The 22,444-nt window shown below is 37.6% G+C and overlaps 1 protein-coding gene across 3 annotated transcripts in view; it reads left to right on the forward strand.

Annotated features, from left to right (window-relative positions):
* LOC150087115 (RNA 3'-terminal phosphate cyclase-like) overlaps positions 1–8,437 on the forward strand; it is a 197,812-nt gene extending 189,375 nt beyond the window's left edge. For all 3 annotated transcript variants that reach the window (XM_090371821.1, XM_090371820.1, XM_090371823.1), the window contains 2 exons: positions 1,363–1,467; positions 8,314–8,437. In XM_090371821.1, coding sequence (XP_090227947.1) covers positions 1,363–1,467; positions 8,314–8,397 — 189 coding nt within the window. In that variant the 3' untranslated portion in view covers positions 8,398–8,437. The remainder of the gene's footprint in view (positions 1–1,362; positions 1,468–8,313) is intronic.
* Positions 8,438–22,444: the final 14,007 nt, after the last annotated feature.

Here is a 22,444-nt window from a genome sequence, read left to right on the forward strand (position 1 = left end):
TCATATGCCCCTACTAATACTAATTTCTAGAGTAGTGAAGTGTGAACCTTAAAAAAAATCCTGCATTTACTGAAAAATCTTCTGTCTTCCTCTTGTTTCCTTCTTTTTTTTTTTTTTTTTTTTCTTGCCTGTTTTTTTCCCTCAGAAATTTCCGTCTTTTGGAATGTCAAAAATTGGCAGCACATATAATACAGGGTGTTCCCGGTATCTGAGTATTCATTATCCGAGTCCCCACAGTTAAGAGAATTTGAGAAGTAAAGGAAGCCCTTGAGAAAATTGACTAAGCACTTGAATATTTTATTGAGAAAAGTCCTCTTCATGATCGTGCAGCAAAAGTTAAGCACAAAGTTAAAGACATAACTAAATGCTATGACAATTTTATCTGAAAAAATATGGCAAAAAAAAACCACTGGATTCGTTCTTTATTTGTAAAACTGAAATACAGTGTAATTTCAATAAACTTCACTTAACCTTACACTGTTCAACATATTATAATAAAATAATATCTAATAAAATAATTGCCTCATGTTCCAGTTCCTTCAATCCAATTTTTACTATGCACAACTACATAATACACATTAGGAAAATTTGGTCCCCATTTTAAGTGAAATTTTCTGGAACCAATTATCCTCGGATAATGACTACCACCAGTAAGATGGTAATTTTACTCTTACTGTGTAGTATGCCACATTCTCTGCTGGAATTGTTTGGATATAATTCATACATATCCCATGCAGCACATAATCATATTTGCATAATCAAAAATAAAAAGCAGGTGGAACTACATACTTTTTTTCTGTTTACTACTATTCATTAATTGATATATTCAGCCTAAAAGCATGATTGTAATTGTTTTTTGTTAGATTTATCATTGAGTCTTCCATAAAAGTTTAGTAGTTTTCTCACTTGCTTAGAGGTCTTGATTTGAATCTTGTTGGAGAGGGGAAAAATTCTTTAAAATTCCTCTTCAATCAGAGATGTAGTGAGCCAGTCTCAGAATAATGGAGAAAGTAGGTTTCCCGCTAAGTTTTTAGTTTGAAGAACATGCAAATTGACCACATACATAGTTCTACTGTCATAATATACAATAAATAATGTGAACTGGAACAGCATGACAAAAGTAACCAACAGGCAAAAAATAATCTCTAGAAAAAAAAAAATCAATATCAGTAATGGCAGGTTAAAGCCATTATATATTGTTGCATTCAATTTAAAAATTCAAGATTTGTCAGATATTCAGATATATGAAAGTTTTTTTGCTTTTATAGGTCAGCATTTTTAAATTTACTGTATATAAAAAAGATTATTTATGCTAAAAATTCACTTTAAAATTTTGTTTCCTCATTTCCTTTCCTGTAATAGATTATAATGTTCATGGCTTTAGCAAAAGGTACATCTTCCATCTTGACTGGACCAGTGACACTTCACACTAAAACAGCCATTCATATTGCAGAAATGCTAACTGAGGTATTTTACTTTATTAATTCTTTATTTAAATAAATGTATTTTATTAAAATGTATGATTATAATCTTAGAATGAAAGAAAGAGCTTCTGCTTTCTTTGATTCATGTTTACAGCCTTAACCTGGTGCTGGTCCTGTAGGAAGTCACCCACAAAAAAAAAAAAAAAGAGGGAAAAAAAAGTGTTTTTTGTTGGTTCATGCTTATTGGCTGAAACTTTTTCTACCTTTCTAAACATAGACCTGGTTTTACTCAAGTTGTTTCTGATGGAAATATTTTATGGTTTTCACAGAGTAATTATGTGGACATAACTGGCTGGTACCACACAATCCTTTTTGCAACTTTTAGTGTGTTTTGTTGTAGGCACATGGGACCTCACAAGTCCTGCTTCGACATTGCATGTTGAATGACTGCTCTCTAACTCTAAATATTGCATTGTCTCACCCTTGGGAGGAACGTTTTAGGACTCTCACTGAAAGTTCCAAAACGTTTCTTAAAATGTTGATTAGCTGAAAAAACATAATTGTAAAATATGCGAGAACTCTTAAAAGGTTTGCCCCCTGCACCTGTCTTGTAATAATTTTTGTGCAAAGCTTTGCACAGGGTGAAGTGTGAAATCAAGTCACAAAACTAATTACTCAGTCTTTTCAGATATTAAAATGTTTCAAATTAGGAAATATTGCTGAATACGTATACTGTTGCAGAAGTCCATTGACTTCTTGCAACAGTATACCAAATGAAATTCTGTGTGAGGAAAAAAGAGTGCTCACTTAAATTTCAATTTTGTTCTCTTAATAGTTTTGATCCCACTATGTTTTTAGTGTGTGCTGCTGTAACAAAAAGAAGGAAGACACATGGATTTGCTGAAATTGGAGCATTGTTCAGTCATCAAGTTTCTCACCAAAGAAGTAAGATGATTGATGTCCAGGAAGGCCTGTGATAGCGACCACTCCAGAAACATATTTTCTCTAGGGAATATGACATATCTGAGGGAACAGTTATAACTATCCTCCATGAACAGTTGCAGATGACTAAGGTCAGTGCAAGGTGGGTCCACAGATTTCTGACCCCTGTGCAGAAGCAATTCAGAGTACAGTGTTGTGAGAATTTAGAGCAGTGGTTTCCAAAGTAGGTGGTGGGGTTACCTGGGGGGGGGGTGCAAAGAAACAAGGGAGCAGCAGGGGGAGGCATTTGAGGCTGGACCTTTCAGAGTGTGTCGATTGCTTATTTACTATTTTTCAGGTAGTGCATCGCATGAATATTTGTGCATTTGTTCATGTATGTTACGTAATTACAGAGGGTGTCACACTAATGATGTGCAGAACTGACAAGACTGTTCTCAAATTGTGTTGTGTACTTGAAGAAAGTTGTACAAAATGTCTTTACCATTCACATTCATTGTCAACATTTGGTTGCAAAAAACCTCAGTGATTGCCTTAAAGTCATTACACACTGCCATTATTGGTGTTAATAAAATAAAAGCCATTCTCTCAACATAGACTATTCTGGGAGCTTTTGTGTTGAGAACGATGAAGATTTTCAACGTTTGTTGCTTCATACTGAAGTTCGTTGACTAACAAAAGGCAACTGCGTAAGATGCTTTTATAACCTTTTTGACCTCTGTATTTGTTCAAACTATTTGCAAAGTTCAATGAAATGAATTTACAGTTGGAAGGAAACAATAACCTCATTAAGGCCAAATCTGTAGTATCCACTTTTATTTCAAAGTTAACCTTATTCAAGCATAGTATAGGCCGTCGCGAGCTATATCAATTTCCCTCTCTGTCTGAGCTAGAAAAGATTAGTGGGATATAGGATGATGATCTGCGAGTCTTTTGTCACCATTTGGATATGCTACATAAAGATATGTCTGAATGATTTAAGGATCTTCTTTTGATAGAAATTCCAGATTGGGTGATGAATCCATTTTTAGATATTGAGGAAGTTGGAATATTATTTGAGGAAGAACTAATTGAGTTATAAAATTACCGTATTTCCCCATGTATAAGACGCATCTTAATTTTGGGGCCCGAAATTTGAAAAAAAATGTATTACATAAAGTTATTGAACTCAAGTTTTATTCATCATAAAATTCATACAACTCCTCATCACTGTCAAAACTCCCATCCGTTAGTGTGTCCTCATCTGTGTCTGATGACGAATCACTGTCCTCATATATTGCCTCGTCCTCAGTTCCATCTATGGCATTTGAAATGCCACACTTCTTAAAATGACTTGACAACGATCTCAATCTTGATATTATCCCAGGATCTTTTCACCCAAGTACAAACTTCTCCTATAGTTGGTTTCTTCACTCTTCCTGCTGGTATCAAATTGTCCCCAGAAGACTTCATCCATTGGTTCCATTCGTCTCTCATGGCAGCTTTGAAGGGTTTGTTAATGCTGACATCAAGTGGTTGGAGCTGGGATGTCAAAGCCTCCAGGTATGATGGCAAGTTTTGTTTTTTGCTCTGCAGCAATCTTCTTTGTTTTTTTGTTATGTGTGCCCTGAACTGATCAAACACCAATAGGGCAGGTTTGAGTAACAGCCCACCAGGTCTCCTGCTCCAAACTTTCTCAAACCAGATCTTCATCCCATCCTGATCCATCCAACCCGTGTCATGAATGTGGACAATCACTCCTCGAGGAATGTCTTCTTTTGGCATTGTTTTACGTTTGAAAATCAGCATAGGAGGCAGCTTTGTTCCGTCGGCACAGCAAGCTAGAACAACTGTATAATGGCTCTTTTCATGTCCACTTGTCTTCACAGTTACAGTTTTCACCCCCTTCTTATCAACAGTTCTGTTACTTGGGACATCAAATCGAAGGGGGACTTCTTCCATATTTGCAATCTGTCCCATCTCAAACTGATGTGTCTTCCGACATTGAATTACAAAACAATGAAATTCAAGGACCTTCTGCTCATAGCTTTCAGGCATCTTTTGGGCAAGTCTGGTGTGTGTATGCATGCTTAGTCCATTCTGTTTCACGAACCTGAAGCACCAATTGTGTCCTCCTTTGAAATCAGTAACTTCTTGTTCATCAGCAATTCTTCTTGCCTCATGCTGAACCATCTTTATGAACACAGGAATTCAAATTGCCCTTTGCTCTTCAATCCATATCTTTAATTCCCTCTCTAAATCAGGCCATTTTGCTGACTTACCTCTCATGGCCTCCTTCTGCCGTGGCGTTTTCAGTAGGGTTTCTTCTTCCCGTAGCCAGTCGCGGATTGTTTTCTCAGTTGGAGGAGGACCAAACTTACGTTCAGCAGCACGATTTCCATTCACTTTAAATTCAGCACTGTACGAAAATCTTTTCTGAGCCATTTCTGGGCAGAACTTGGCAAAACGTAACCTAATATACCTGTAACAAGTGTGAAACAACAAGCGAGAAAAAGCGGGAAATGCAAGTAAAAAAAAATCTACAACCACTGTATAAGACGCACCCAGTTTTTAGACCCCAAATTTTTCGAAAAAAGGTGCGTCTTATACATGGGGAAATATGGTAGCTGAAACTGAAGTTTAAGAAATCTTATCAAGAGTTTTGGTTACAGAAGAAAATTTCTGATTACTATCGTGCACTATGGACAGTGGTGAAGAAGCTACTTACTGCATTCTCAACTTCATATTTAATAGAACATGGTTTTAACTTGGTCATCAAATTTTATTTCCAAGCAAAGAAATCGATTTCCCAATTACTGAATGTGGTGATTTAAGACTACTTCTGACTTTAAACTGGACATTGAGAAACTGGTAGTATGTCATCAAGCCCATCCCTCGCATTAAAAATTTACAGAAATATGAACTTGTTACTAAATGTAGTTCTAAGACTTTTGTTAAATGATTTTCAGATTTTAAAAAGCTAGAATCACTAGTTAAGCAATTTCAATACAGGTAGGACCCATTTTATGACATGGTTAGGTTCCAGCAAAACAGGGTCATAAAATGAAAAGTTGTTGTTGTTATTTGTTATTATTTTTTTTTAGGAGCATTAGCAACTAAGGCCACATTGCTTCGGGAATATGCGGTGGTCATTCCCTGACCTTTCCGCATCGTCCGTATTTGGTGGCGACGGGATCGAACCCCGGTCTAATCCAGAAGCATGTGTTACGCACTACTGCTCCTTCCCACCTGGCTATGGAGGCGCCATGAAAAGTCGTAAAACAAGATAAAATTATAATGTAATTGAATGAGATAGGGTCCAAAATTCCCAAAATTTTTCCAAGTATGCACTAATATTTCTGTTCTTTATAAATAATTAAATATTTTAAACATTTAATGCTTATGCTTAATATATAAAGTAATTAAGAAAACAAAATTTTACTTTGGTCCTGTGGAGTCATCGCTCGAGTACATATTTTCTCAAGTGATGACTCCACTACCCGTTTTGTCCACATTAAAAACTAAATCAGGGTGGTAGTTGCCTTTGTCTATTAAGATGAAAGTTTAAATTCGGAAGGATACTCTTCCACCACTGCAACGTCAGCACTAGCAGTCTCCAGACACTTTCACATTGTGAATTTTACAACAGTTTTTAAACTGATGAAACCACCCTTTGCTGGCTGTAAATGTTTCAGTGCTACCAGACTCCTCACATATTTCGTCAAATAACGACTTTGCCTTGTCCAGAATTACCACCACTAGGAATGGTGGTAATAACAGGAATGTTATTTTGGTTCATATCATCAACCCACAACATTAACAATTTCTTTATTTTATCAACATTGTTCATAATCATTGATACAGTAGAAGGTGCTAAACTCAACGCCTTACACGCATCCGACCGATGCTCACCAGACTCTACGTGACAATCATATCCATTTTCTCCTTAATTGTTAGTGTTTTACGCTCATTCCCCAACACAGAAACTGCCCTACAATTAGAGCTCATGGTTACACAACAATTATTATTAATGAGAAATAACACTGTGTAACCCATTAACAATTGAGGGAAAATTCACAACGAAATGAACATGGCACACTGAATATAAACAACTCTTGGCGTAGCTATCATTCCACCCACAATGCCTAGTGCGTGTTTTGGACTTGCAGATGTTGCTACAACGTGTTACTGAGTTGTTATTTTATAATTTTTTAAGGTAATATTTTGAAACAGTCGTTAATGTAAAACGTTGTAAAAGGGACCATCGTAAAACTGGACCTACCTGTATGTTGAATTAAATAAAATAAAACCTTTATTGGATTTTAAATAAATGTGCAATTAATCATTACTGTTTTGAATTATATTTTTTTATTATCTTCTTCATTGGGTTGTGCAGTCTGCCACGCTGAAAAATATTTTTATAAGTTAGGACTGGGGTGGCATTGGGGATGCATTTATGAAACCAAGGGGGCAGTGAATCAAAAAAGTTTGGGAACTACTGATTTAGAGTGTTATGGAAGGGATCCTGAAACCAAGCAAGAATCAATGCAATGGAAGCACACGAGTTCTCGCCCACCCAAAAAATCTGGACACAACCTTTAGCTGGCAAGATTATGGCCACCATTTTTTGGGATGCTGAGAGAATTTTGTACATTCACTCTCATACACAGCACACAACTCTGGAAAACTTTCTAGAGTTGTGTGCTGCTTCTTCAGGACAACGCACCAGTGCACATGCTGCTGCTGCTTTGAGAGACTGACTTTACAGAACTTACACATCCACCAGCCGACCGGGCTAGCCGGGTGGGTAAAGTGCCTGCCTGGCAACCCAAAGGTCGCGGGTTCGATTCCCGCCTCAGGCTTGGATCAAAGTACTGCAAAAAAAAAAAACCTTGGGAGGTGCATTATGGCCACAGAAGCCTATGCGCCTTACAGTTCGGATCTGGCCCCCAGTAACTATTTCCTGTTTCGAAACCTCATGAAAAACGTACATGGATGTCGTTTTGCTGATGATAATGAACTGAAACTGCTGTTTCTGCATTCTTTGATGGACAGGACAAAGAATTTTATTTGTCTGGTATTTCCTTATTGCCAATAAAATGGAACAAGTGTATTGAAGTTAAGAGGAGTTACATTGAAAAATAAAAAAAAGTTTTTGCCTCTATCTCATTTCCTTCATAGGTAGGTAGATAATTTATTGAATGCCCCTTGTACCTTAACTGAGCTTATCTTTTTTTGCTTTTTCCACAAGGACCCCAAGCAGGCCTTGAAATCCCCACACCTTGCTTTCTAGGGCTGCTGCACTGTTCCAATTGAAACAGTGCAAAAATCACTTTCACCTCTATCTGTAGCTGATGTTAATCTACTAAGTGTCCCCCTAATCTAGCAGTTCTTCCTTAAAACTGCCTCTATAACATCAGCAAGTATTCTTGCCCCCCTTGTATTTATGTATTCCATCCCTATTAAAACAGTCTCTCCAGGGCAAAATAGATTGACAATTTCCATCATTATGAAAATATATTGACAATTTCCGTCATTATGAAAATATAGACTATTAAGATCTCTTTAGATGGTGGAAAGCAAAATTGTTTTTAAGCAAAATCCAGTTTCAAAAAAATATATATATAATTACTGAGTCTTTTTTCATTTATTTTGATTGAAATAAATTTGATTAATTTACTTCTAAACAAAACACATTTTGGTGTGCTGACCTAATTCAAATTTCAAAACAGCAAGTTATTTTTATGTAAAGTTTTAACCCTTTTATTCAATGTTTTTTTTTTTTTTTTTAGAAGCACGAGTTGAATAAATAAGTGTTCCTAATGATATGTTTATTCAACATTCAGTTGTTTAAATGCTACTTGTAAAATCTGTATTTTAAGATTTGTTATTTATAGTGTTGCAGTTATCTTTTATTTATGGTTTATATCTCCAACTATTAATGACAAACAAAATAAATTTTCTCTAACAGGCTAAATTCAGCATTAAGAAAACTGATCATAAGGATGCTTGCATTATCGAATGTCAAGGAATTGGACTTAAAAGAAACTGTTAGGTGCAAGGGATTTCAGATGGAAATATGTTTTTCTAAAAAAAAAAAAAAAAAAAATGTGCAGTTTTTGGCTTCTAGTTGTGAATAAAAATACATAAAGTTATTATGATAAATAATACTTAATAAAGTCATATTATGATAAATAATACTTAATAAAGTCATATAAATTAGGTGACTATTTTTTTTTTTTTAAGTATGTTACATAAAAATATATTTGTTTATTTTTAACCCTTTCCCAAGCAAGCACATATACAAATTTGTATATATATATACACAGGAACTCCCCGACTTACATAATACTCAACTTTACGTAAGTTTTTGCCGGCTGGTGCAAACTTAAAAAAAATCATGGAAACGTATTTTGCATCCTGTAGGAATAAATGGAGGTATCGTCAATGCTAGGAGTATAGTAAATAAATTTGATGAATTGCAGGTGCTGGTCAATACATCAAAGCGGATATTGTTGGGATATCAGAGACCTGGTGAACCAAATAACACTTTTCTTTCTTTCTTTTTTTTTTTTTTTGTAATTCATTCCCAGTCCTTGAAAGATAAATTTTGCTATATTACTAAGCTATTTATCTCTCTAAAAGGTCATATTTATAATGGAAATTGCACTACACTTTCATTGTTATCATAAGTTCCTGTTATAAGAATCAATTTTGAATGCCTTTGTGATATTTTTCTAAAGCATGTTGTTTCTGGAGGTCATGACCATAAAACAATAAAAACAATTTGCACTTTCCAGTTTATTGGGCTTTTCTGTTAGTGCATCTAATTATAAACAGGTAGTAAACTCGATCTTATTGCATTTGCGATAATACCGATAACTGGAATTCTGTGTGTTTTTACGTTACGGTATCATGGTGAAATATGTTCCCCTTCATTGAAACTTCAATCATATAAAAAACAAATTTTCAGAAAGTTCTCTTCATTCCTATTTACGTATTACAATGATGAAGGGAAAGGGACCAATGAAAAGTGCAAGTGCCAGGAAACAAAACAAAATTGATTTAGAAATGAAGATGAAAATGATTAAGTACGAAGCAGGACAAAGTTTGTCATCTGTTGCAAGGGAATTAGGTCTCGCTGCTTCAACAATGAATACTATTTTAAAGGACAGTGCACGTATAAAATAACATGTCAAAGGGTCAACGCACTTAAGATCAACAGTGATCACAAAAGAGCATTTAGGTGCTATATCAAAGATGGAATAGCTATTAATAATATGGATGTAAAATCAGATTCAGAAGCGAGTGCCCCTGCGTCTAATGACCATTCAAGCAAAAGCAAGAAGTATTTATGAAGATATTAAGGATAAGTACGGCGACTCCCAAGCTAAGTTCATGGCAAGCAATGGGTGGTTTAATAGGTTCAAGCATCGTGCTGTTTTCCCACAACGTTAAAGTATGTGGTGAAGTCGCCAGTGCCAATTCTGAAACTGCAGAGAAATTTTGTGATGTGTTGGGAAAAAATTATTGATGCAGGCGGCTGGCTATTCAATGCAAAAAATTTTTAACATCGATGAGACTGCTCTGTATTGGAAAAAAATGCCAGATCGAACATACATTGCCAAAGAGGAAAATACAATGCCAAGTTTCAAGGCATCAAAAGATAGGGCCAGGCTCTTGTTTGGGGCTAATGCAGCAGGAGATTACAGATTAAAACCACTGCCTGTGTACCATTCTGGAAATCCTCATGCATTTAAGGGCATCAATAAAGCAACCCTACCTGTGCATTTCCAATCGAACCAGAGAGCATGGATAACAATATCTCTCTTTGATGATTGGTTTAAATGCTGCTTCATTCCTGAGGTTGAAAAATATTGAAAGGCAACAACGTTTTTTCAAGATTTTGCTTCTATTGGATAATGCTCCTGGACATCCTACGCATTTAGATGATTTCAATTCGAACGTGAAAGTCATATTTCTACCGCTAAACACGACTTCACTCATCCAATCTATGGATCAGGGTGTTATTTCAAATTTATAAGCATACTATTTACACAAAATATTTGCTCAGGCATTGTCTGCAGTAGACGATGAGAAAAATTTTATGTTAAGAGACTTTTGGAGTCTTACAATATTTACCATGCCATCTTAAACATTATAAGATGGCCTGGGTGGAAATTACTAAAAGTTGTTTAAATGATGCATGGAAGAAAATTCAAAGTGTTTGAAAAAGACGAATCACATGAAGAAGTTACAGATAAGATTGTAGAGGGTGATTTAAGGTTGAGACTTGTTTGGGAAGTCTGAGTCAGTGGTGTATCCAGGTATCTTTGTACGGGGGACACGATGACCAGGCTTTTGAGTTTTTTTAGAATGCCTCCTGCATTCTTTTTCTTTAATTTCAAATTTTTGGTTAAGGGGGGACATATGTCCCCCATGCCCGCCCCTGAATATGCCCACAGGTGTTTTCTCTCTATCTGCAAGTTTTGGTGGTATCACCATATCCCAGACATCTAAAGCATCTCGAAATCTTTAGCATTGTGAACTGTGACCAGCCAAGAAAAATCCTATTGCCCTGGCTGATCACTGCCTTTCTGATTGTACCAGACAGTTTCACAATCCAGTTTGTGTTGTCTTTGTTCCTGGTTTTGGTCATAAATCTAAGTTTGAGTTGAAAACATCCTCCAAAGTAAAGCCATGATCTTTGAGGTTTTTGCTGAAGAGATCATCAATAAAGTTTTCTGCACTTTTATACCATTTTCATCATCAATACTACCATTCTGCAGTCAAATATGAAGTTTTCTGAGCAGTGCAGACCGGCTGCCGGCTCATGGGGTATTGTCAATGATATACAAGAATTTTGCTAGCAAGGATAAGGAGGTGTTACCCCCCTTGTATAAGAGGTGTGGTCAGGCCACACCTTGAGTAGAGTACTGCATAACAAAATAACTGCACATAGCATTTCTTAAAAAATGCATACGTTTATGATTATTCCAAATTTCATGCAAATAAAAGTACAAGCAAACTACAGAAATTTTAGAAGATAGTTCAAAAGAGCCACCATATCCATAGTAAAATGTGCATTAAAACAAAGGACCCACGCAAAGAAAAACCATTTGCACTATATTCACAGAGTCAAAAATTGACTAAAATCACTTGTGAATGAGGACTTATGGAATGCCTTCTTCCATCATCTACAAGATAGAATCAAATTTCATACCGATTTTACGAATATTAGTGGGTGTCGATTACACAAGTTGTCTACCCAACATGTCTGAGTGAGGAAGCGTGTCAAGTATGGAATTGACAGTGCTAGTCCGAGTCAGAGTTTCGGCATTGTGAGAGCCAACAGACTGGTAAATTTCTGGAGGGTGAGCCGTGTTTTCAGAGCGATGATGAACCAGACCCCAAGGGTCAGAATTAACTGCAGTTAGAACAAATATTCTCCAGGTGGATCTTTTACTGTCATTTATAGCCTTGGCATATCGCCTTTTGAGGTTGCAATATTCATTTTTAAGTTGCCCAACATCTGCAGTCGGCCAGCTCATACAATGACATAAGATGGTCAAGTCATGACTCCACCATGGTGTTGGATGTTTAGGCAACACTTTCCTCTTAGCAGCATGGGAGCAAGCCTTGAACAAAGCATCCTAGCCATACAAAGCATAGTCAGATGCAGAATAATTACCAATGGTATTCATAATAGAATCAGAGAATTGACGAGCATCATCGAAATTAGACTACAATATACATTTTTCCCTTGAGACAAAAGTGCAAAGGTCCTGCAGAGGAAAAGAAGTATCTGAAAAGGAAGACTTCATCACAAAGGTGATTAATCTCTGTGAACCAATCATAAATAGTGAAAGCATTGGCATATGAAGTCCCAGTTACGTCAGGCTGGCTAAGAGTAACAAGGTTATGAGAGAATAAGATTCTTCAATAAGTCTTGCCTTTAGTGTCAGAAGAAGAGCAAAACCAGAGTAGAGACTTTGCATTGACATCTGACATGATGAACAGGTGTGTGGAACTAACAGTAGCAATAACATTATTAAGGTATTGAAGATAAACAGTAATATTAGAAGTAGGTGGACAGTATAAACAAAAAAAATAAGAAATGCTAGAGGTCAAAACATGAATACAGATAGTATGTTGTGTGGTAAGGCCATCAATTTTGACAACATTCAGATTGGTGTTTGTTTTAAAAAATGCAGAGCACAGCTCGGCATGGTCAGGCTAAAAAAATTCATAGAAAGAAACTTTGCCTTGATGATAATATGGTTCTTGAAGGGCAAGTATATCAAACCGGTGAACATCCCGATATTGCCAAACTTCCTCTGCAAATAGACGAGACTTGTATGCATTAAGTTGAAGAATACTTAAGTCAGAAGTGATAGAACCATCTACAGTAGAAGAATGGTTATATGATGTATTACTCATAGTTGGTTCTTATAAACTCTGGACGTTGTGGATCAGGAACAGAGTGCCTGGAGTCGTATCTAGATTTACTGTTTGCACCTTCATACTGGAGGTTTAGATTTACTTGGGCATTTTCTAAACACATGGCCACACTTGGAGCAATAACCACTAGTAGGAGACGTGCCTTGCCGACATGTGGTGGCAGTGTGACCAAAGTCTAAGCAGGTGTAACATTTTGTCACCACCACAAAAGATCTAAATTTGTGGGCAGTAAACCCAGTGTAGAGACACTAAACTCTAATATTAATTTATATATCTGAGGAGAAATGCTCAATGTATATTACTTTTGGATGCAGACTTAGTGGTAAATCAAAGAGATTTTTGAAGTAAAGATCTTCAAGAAACTCTTCTTTGGATAAGTCCTTCACATCTAAAATAAGTAGGGCCAGTCAGAATTTTTAGTGGGCAATGGGAAATACCCACATTCGACAAAGCTGGTAGGGATGCAATCTTTGGTGTGTCAGTTTCTATGACAACACCCTTATTGTGAGTAAGCCTTGTGGCTTTTATCTTAATGCCCTTCAAATTTTCCTTCAATGCCTTGGCTAATTCCAATTTCTTGGTTACCCACCTTTAAAATAATATTCTGTTCAGCAGGAGCTGAAGTGGATTTAGCTGCAATGGTGGCTGCAGAGAAAGAGGCGGCCTCTAATTCAGGTGCTGGGGAACTAGGTGAACCACATAGTACTTGAGCATAAGTCAAGGTGGGGGAAACAGGAGGTGCAGGAAAAGCAACATGATTTTCATTTTCTTCCAGCTTAGTCTGAAGTGTTTGCATTCTCTAAGAAAATTTTATTTAAAGCAGTTTGCGGCTCGTCAAGTAGCAAAGAACATTTTTGACCACTTGTTTTGTCACTCTGTCGGATTCTTTAATTAAATATTCCTCAAGGTCCTTTTGTAATAGATCTTTGGCCTGCTTAGGTGAAGAATGCACAATGGATTTAAGCAGGACCTTTTTTGGACCCTACTTTCAGAAGAAACGGATCAGCACTCCATGAAGATGCAGTAGACCACTACATAGAAGCGTCATAAGGGGAATCAGCACTTATAGAATATTCATGTGTAGACTATGGTTATCAGGCATTGAAGTATCACCAGTTGAATCAGAAGCAGTCTCACAGACAGATGGAGAATGTGCAAGCAAGACACAGGTATCAGATTGAGAATTTAATAACTCAATTTCTGAAGATCCCAAATTCTCCAGAAGACTGCATGGTTGCACATTAGGAGAAGCAGTAGTGTTGTCAGAAGAAACATCATTAGAAGCTGCAGAATTAGCTTTTCTTGAGTTGGCAGGGACATTCTCTAACTGTTGTGTTGGTTTTGGTAGATATAGTTCATAGAGTCAGTAAAGTATATTAACATAAGTAACAAGTAGTATTTTTGGTAATATTTAAGTAATATGGTTATATTTATTTAAAACTACAGCATTATGATGAAGGAACACTAACAAATCACCGAAAAAAATTCTGTTATGAGAGGATATCTAAACCGACTGCAGTCAATAAGAAAATCCTAATAATACTTTGAGAAAGAGGAAAAAAATCTAAAAGCATTACATTCAATCAAATGAAACAAACCACATGAAACTGGCCATAGTTGTTCTTTGGCAAGCGCTGTCACTGTTTCGTACACCTGGAAGAAAGTAGGTTACCCATGCACTCAGCCTGCAAGGGCAAAGTGGCATAAGAGTTCAGAGTGGCATAAGAAAGCAGTCAGGGAGCAGCATGATGAATGCACACTGGCCAATAATGGTAGATATAAAGAAATAACTTACTTTAGGAGTAACACACAGTGTGAAGAAGTGGTAGGGCATCAAAAATAGCAATCCAGCATCAGGCACAGTATGACTATTTAGCATAAAGTTCAAAGAAAACACTTAATATTACAAATAAATTGGAGTGCAGAAAGAGCATATGAAACTGCAAACCAAGTATACAGCTTTTATAGCCCTCTCTAGACAGTGCAATTAATTCTAAGTAAAATTTCAGCTGTAATGCAAATAACCCATGGGTCAGTCAGTGCTATCACTCAGTTGTTCATTTCATTGCCATTCATTTTACAGTGCTAATTTATTGACTGCAGTTGAATTGACACGTGCAGTAAGGCACAAAAATTTGCGATTTGTTTTGATGCAACTTTGTGTTTAGGCAGTGAAAAGGTTAAATATCATCATGGCATCCTGACAGAATATCATCATGGCATCACGACAGAACCTAGTTTGAAAATGTGACAGAGCCATTAAGGCATGAATATCACTGCAGCATGTGAGATATCTTGTCATAGAACACAACTATTAAATATTTTAGTGACTTTGACATCCAGAAACTAAGTTCAGCACAACCCTTAGATTTAAATTTCAAATCATGTCATTTATTTCCACCTGAGTAATCAAATAGTTAATTCTCACAGGAGCATATAGTGTTGGACAGACAATTGGGTAGTCGAGACCTGCTAATTTTCGTAAAATCAGACAAATGCTAATAATTTATTGTAATTTTTCCTTGTAGAGGATCTGCGATCTCATTATGGATTTAAAATAAACTTTGTGGATTTTTTGAAAAGGGTAGTATAGGCTATTTTTGAAAATTTTAAAGGAATATTAAATTTTAAGAATATTCATATCTGGGGTTTTCTTCAGGACGGCTGCATCTCGGAGAGGTGTAATTCAGAAGGTGTTGAAATTGCAATTATATGGAAGGAGGACGAAGGGAAAAGCCACTTTTGTCCTAAATCCTTGCATGGGGAGTAATTGTTAGGCATAAAGGAAGATGATGTCCTGAAGCCTGATGGGAGCTTTTCTTTAATACCATCTTCAAAAGAGGGTGAATAGGTGTCGAGGCAGTCTTTTACAGCATGGGGGTGCGTTCCATTGCCATATTTCAAAAGCATGGTGGTGGGGAGGTTGAGTAGTCGGAAAAGGGTAAAGTATGACGATTTAGCATAAAGTTCAGAGAAAACACTTAGTATTACAAATAAATAGGAGTGCAGAAAGAGCATATGGAACTGCAAACCAAGTATATAGCTTTTATAGCCTTTTTATATTAGATGACTCTCCTCAACTGGGGCAATACCACCACTTTGCTTATTGGAGTCTTGAAGTGGTCGAACTCATGTTTAGTATCCAGCGCTAAGCTCCGGTCAACCCTTCCCCATCTCTTCCATCATGCAGTACGACTGATGACTTTTGAGGTTACGATGAACATCGTGGCAAGATCCAATCTTCCTTACATTTCGAGGGTACAGCTCTAAAACAGTGTTCGCAGGCCGGCCGCTAGTTAGTATACGGGACCGAACCTATTGGTAACTCTTTAGGAGGCTCCCGGATCAGTTAGTGTATAATCTTGCTACTTCTAATCTGCCAGATAGTGACTAGAGGGAGTCCAAATAGTGTGTATGCAGGGGGCATTGTCGAGGCCACGTTAGGTCAAGGATCCAAGTATATTACCATGTGTACACCATATCCAAAAATTTCATTACTTCATACAGCATGTCCCCCCACCTTTTCTTACTATTGAATACACCATGAATTGTCAAACTAATACAGTAAGCTTATCTGCGAAAAGATCTAAACCTCTTAAACACTACCTAGTTCATTTCACAAATATACGTGGTCTCAATTCTAATCTCAGCGATGTCCATTTCCACTTGCAGTCTGCCAAACCCCATGTACTTTTTCTAACAGAATCTCAGTTAACAGTTGATTCGACTACTGCTCATCTCAGATGCCCAAATTATTTGCTGTACGATTCCTTTCGCCTCAAAAGTGGTACTTGGGCATATGTCCGTTCAGATGTTCCTTGTCAGAGACTTGGTAATTTTGAATCTCCTCTTTTCGATCTTCTCTTGCTTAAAATCTCTCTACTTCATTGTGTCAAATTCATCTGTTGTCTCTACCGTTCTCCCAACTGGATGATGACGAGAGAGGTAGCAGAAGTAAAAGGCAAAGGAATGGGTTTTAATTTCAGAAAAGGAAATTACGATGCCTTAAGGTACTAAATGGCCTCTATTAACTGGGTAGATATCGTGCAGAAAATGAATACATTTGAACTGTGGTACGCTTTTAAAACATTAATCACAGATGCCTTGAATGCGTATATATCATTAAAAAATAATACTCCACGAGGAGGGTTCCAAGTTGGATGAATAGTGAAGTTGCCACATTACTTGAGCAGAAAAAGGTGGCATGGAAAGGTTACAGAGCAATAAAAAGTACTGAAGCCTATAACAGCTACAAGGTGATGTGTAATAGAGCCACAGAAAAGTTCGACAGGCAAAGGCAGTTTATGAGAAATCACTAGCAAACAGAGCAAAGAGGGGGGATAAAGAATTCTTCACATATATAAATGCCAAGAAGAGCAGGACAAACCAGATCGGACCTTTACGTAAGGGAAAGGGGATAGTATTAAATACACCAGCTGCCGTTGCAGATGAACTCAACAGTTATTTTGCATCGATATTTACAAAAGAAAAACCTTTTGTGGCCATGGGAAATTGTGGGAGCGAAGTTAAAAAATATGTAATTAATGATATTGAAATTTCACAAGATTATTTAATGAAAAAAACTTTCGAGCCTACAGATGGTTCAATGCAAACGAGTGCATTGAACCATTGAGGCTAATTATGCGAGCATCACTAGACTCTGGGGAGATTCCCTTGGATTGGAAAAGTGCAGATGTATCTCCCATACATAAGGGTGGCTCTAAAAGTGAAGTTGGAAATTATCGACCTGTCAGTCTGACTTCAGTAATAGGGAAAATCATGGAGGCAATGATCAAGGGTGGAATTCAGGATCATTTGGATCGAATTGAAATTCTCAAGGATACTCAGCATGGTTTTGTAAAGGGAAAATCATGTTTAACAAATCTGGTTCGCTATTTCGAAAGGGTCCCTCACGAGCTGGATTTAGGGAATAATTTCGACATTGTTTATTTAGATTTCAGCAAAGCTTTTGACTCAGTCCCACATGAGCGGTTGCTTTATAAGCTGGAACAGGTTGGAATCACTGGGAAAATCCTTGGATGGCTTCAGGGCAGGAGGCAGAGGGTTGTGATAAATGGCTATTCCTCAGATTGGGTTGATGTAAGAAGTGGGGTTCCCCAAGGATCAGTACTAGGACCACTGTTGTTTTTAATTTTCATAAACGACATTGATGAAGGGATAGAGGGCGTGATGTCTAAATTTGCAGATGATGTTAAAATTGGTAGAGTAGTTAATGATCACTGTCAAGCTGAGCTTCTTCAAAGAGACCTAGATAGACTTTAGGAATGGTCAGAAAAATGGCAGCTATGCTTTAATCCAACAAAGTGTAAGGTATTACACCTGGGAAACAGTAATCCCAAAATAACTTATTCATTGGGTGGAGTTCAACTAAATCCAGTACTGGAGGAAAGGGACTTGGGTGTTACAATACGGTCAGACATGAAATTCTCTGAGCATTGTAAACAGGTTGCAAGGAAGGCCCATGGTGTCCTATCGATGATCTATTGAACTTTTGCAAGTAGATATAGGGATGTGATAATCCCATTATAGAAAGCTTATGTTAGGCCACACTTGGAATACTGTGTTCAAGTATGGAGACTGCACCTAAAGAAAGACATCGAGCTTCTTGAAAGGGTGCAAAGACGGGTGAGATCAGCAAAAGGGCGTCCTTATGAAGCAAGACTTCGAATATGTGGGTTGCAGAGTTTGGAAACTAGACACCTTAGAGGAGATTTGATTGAGGTGTTTAAGGCTCTGAGAGGCATCAGTAAAATAAATGAGGACGAAATTTTCAAGATTATAAATGATGCTAGAACTAGGGGACATAAATTCAAGTTACGGGGGGAAATGTTTAGATTGGACTGCAGGAAGTTTTATTTTAGCCAGCGAGTTATAAATTACTGGAATAAGTTGCCTTCATGGGTGGTAGAGGCCGACAGTTTGGGGAAATTCAAAGGTCATCTGGATAGTACTTTCGGGTAAGGGAAGTGCATAGGATGATAGGTTTAATTTCCTTTTTTTTTTATTAATTATTATTATTTATTTATTTATTTTTTTTTTTGTTTTTATCATTGCTTTGTTCGGATTTTTTTTTTTTTGGCTGGTGCAGCATAAGCCATAGGCTTTCTTGCACCATGTGGCGCCATTACTAATACTAACTCCACTAATCACTTGGAGCTCTTTGACTTCCTCTCTATGCAACTTGACTTTATCCAGTCAAACTTTCCTAACAGTGACGTAATTTTCCCTGGTGATTTTAATGTTCACAACTCCAGCTGGCTTCCATTTTCTAGTCACACCGACCCAGTTGGTCGAGATGCTGAGGCTTTTGCAATTGCTAATGACCTTGCACAGATTGTTCAATTACCTACAAGAATACCGAAAAATCCTAACCATACAGCCAACATGCTTGATCTTTTTCTCACGAACAACCCTTCTAAGTACACGGTCGTCTCTTCTCCAATGGAGCCTTTATCGCATGGCTATTCCCAACCTAGTATTGTTTGGCATTACAAGAATGCAAAATGGGATGACCTGCGAGATTTATTTTCTTCTTTTCCTTGGTCGGACTACTGTTTCAAAACTTCTGATATTAACGTTTGCTTAGATCGTGTCAGTGAAATTATTCTTATAGGAATGGAATCCTTTATCCCACACTCCTCTTTAAAATCTAGCCCTTTATCTAAAGGTGCCTCCGTAGCCAGGTGGGCAGGAGCAGCAGTGTGTAGCACATACTTCTTGATTAGACCGGGGTTCGACCCCGTGACCACCAAATAGGGAGGACGCGGAAAGGTCAGGGAATGGCCACTGCATATCCCCGGAGCAATATGGCCTTAGTTGCTAATGCTCCTAAAAAAAACCAAATAACACAAATAACAACAAATAACCTTTATCTAAACCTTAATTTTCCCATAAATGTGCTAAGGCTGTTCAAGAGAAGAACGTTGCATATCATAATTGGCTTGGTTCCAATTCTTCAGTTTCATTTTCTGCCTACACCAAAGCTCGCAACTATTGTAAAGCAGTTATTAATCAGTCCAAACTAGATTTTGAACAGGCTAAGAGTAGAAAACTTGCTTCTTGCCCCAATGGTAGCCGAGTATTCTGGCATCTTCCCAAAGCTATTGGCCGCAACTTTTGCCCATCTCTGCTCCCACTGCTGTCAAAACCAAATGGTTCTGTTGTCACTTCAGCCAAGGATAAAGCTGGCCGGCTAACATCCCATTTTTCTTCCAACTCATGTATTAATGATCTTGGTAGAACACCTGCCACCATTCCCAACACACTCCATTCAATGCCTCCTGTGGTCTTCCGTCAAAGAAGAATTTTGAAGAATCTTGATGCTAAGAAAGCTCCAGGTCCTGATGGTATTCTCCACTTGTTCTCAAAACCTGTGCTCCTGAACTTACTCCTGTTCTTTGCCGCATTTTTTCATTTTCTTATTCCAAAGGTGTTTTTCCTTCTGCTTGGAAATTTGCTCATATTCAGCCAGTTCCTAAAAAGGGTGACAAATCCCTCCCATCCAATTATCGTCCTATTGCAATTACTTCTACTCTTTCTAAAGTAATGGAGAAATCAATTAACCGCCAACTCTTAAACTAACTAGAAACCTTCCGTCTGATCAACGATCGCCAGTATGGATTCCATCAGTGCCGACCCACTGGTGATATTCTGGCTTATGTTACCCATTTATGGACAAATTCAATGGAAAAGTTTGGTGAAACACAAGCAGTTGCTCTTGACATCTCAGAGGCTTTCGATCATGTTTGTCATAAAGGCCTTCTAAACAAGCTTCCATCTTATGGTTTGCCAACTGTTTTTTGTAATTGGTTATCCAGTTTTCTATCTGATCGCTCACTAAGGGTGATGGTAGATGGCTTTCTGTCTTCTAACTTCTCCACTAATGCTGGTGTCCCCCCTCCAAGGTCCGGTTCTTTCCCCCACTCTTTTCCTCTTGTATATTAATGACCTTCCATCGAATGGAAATCCTATCCATAGTTTTGCCAATGATAGCACATTGCATTCCACTTTCCATTTTGAGAAACCAATTCCTTAAATGCCGATCTCCAGGTAATTCTCCAGTGGGGCAAAGACAACTTAGTTGATTTCAGTCCTTCTAAAACTCAGTCTTGTCTTATATCGCAGAAAGGATTCTTCTGCTCCTATGCTTATCTTTGGTGACACTCTGATTTCTAGGCAAAATGATCTCTTTTGGGGATTACCCTGACTTCTAATCTCTCTTGGCACAAGCACATTAACTTGGTTTTCTCTTTCGCTCTCAGCGTTACTTTTCTTCCAAACAGCTGTTCACTCTGTACAAATCGCAAATCTGCCCTACCATGGAATACTGTTCCCACATTTCGGATGGTGCCCCCATAACCTCTGTCAGGCTTCTAGATTCCATTCAGAAGAGGGCAGTTAGGTTAATTAATGACTCTCTAACAGAGTCTCTCCACTCGCTGTCTCATAGATGTACTGTTTCTGCTGCATGCCTTTTCTACAAATAGTTCCATGGGCACTTTTCTTCTGAATTGGCTTCTATAATTCCTGCTCTCTCTTTCAAAGCAGTCCGAACACGTGCCGCCAACATCCATTACTGTCCAACTTCAAACTCACAGAGCCAACTTTTCATCTTCCTCATTTATTCATTCAACTGCTGTTTTCTGGAACAACCTTCCTTCGTATGTCTTTCCTGAAAATTAGTCAACAGAAGTTCGAGTCTAATGTCAACAAATATCTTCTTTTGTCTTCCGAACCTCCAATCCAAGCATGGTACTAAGTACTATAGGTTCTAATACCTCTCGTGTTTGGTGTTTAATAAAAAAAAAAAAAAAAAAAGAGGAGGGGAGGGGAAAAGGAAGAATTTACTGTCTCATCGTATTACGCTTATGATTTGGAAATTTGGAAATTGTAGATGTTTTTTTTTTTTGGCGAAAAAAAGGTAGCAAAGTGGTTTTACTCGGAAATCCGGTGTGTGTGACTACCCGTTCCTGTTAGTAGAGGTCCTGAATTTGGGTGTTCTGTTGTTAAAATTTAACTTATAGAATATTTGTTTTAAGTCCCATTCTTCAGAGATTATTAGTAGTCTTTGTATGTTTATTGATCTGTTTGTTGATCTCATGCCGACCAGGCTAGCCAGGTGGGTAAAGTGCCTGCCTGGCAACCCAAAGGTCGTGGGTTCGAATCCCGCCTTGGGCTTGGATCAAAGTACTGCAAAAACCTTGGGAGGTGCATTATGGTTACAGAAGCCGATGCGCCAACAACTACCAAAAAAAAAAAAAATAAATAGTTGATCTCATTGCTAGTCTCTCACTGGTTTCTAATTTCAATTTTGTCTTGCTTGTCAATTATTATCGCATTTTCGAAGGAGGAGTAATGTCCTGTGTCTAAGTGGTGAGCTACGAATTCGGAACTATTATTTTTTTCCCATTTGGTCTGTTCTTTCTTTGTTATTTGCAGCTACTTTTAAACTGCTTTTATGTTTTTGGATTCTTGTATGTAGCGATGTTCTCGTCCTGCCTATATATATGCAAGCGCAATCCGGTGTGCAGGGGATTGCGAAAACCACGTTTGTTTGCTGTTTGAAATTATTGTTGTTTTGTTGATAGCTGAGCTTTTTAGGTATGTCCATAGTTTCTTCG

Source organism: Mastigoproctus giganteus, chromosome 4 (assembly GCF_048544385.1).
Source record: "Mastigoproctus giganteus isolate SK-2022 chromosome 4, ASM4854438v1, whole genome shotgun sequence".
Classification (NCBI taxonomy): Eukaryota; Metazoa; Arthropoda; class Arachnida; order Uropygi; family Thelyphonidae; genus Mastigoproctus; species Mastigoproctus giganteus.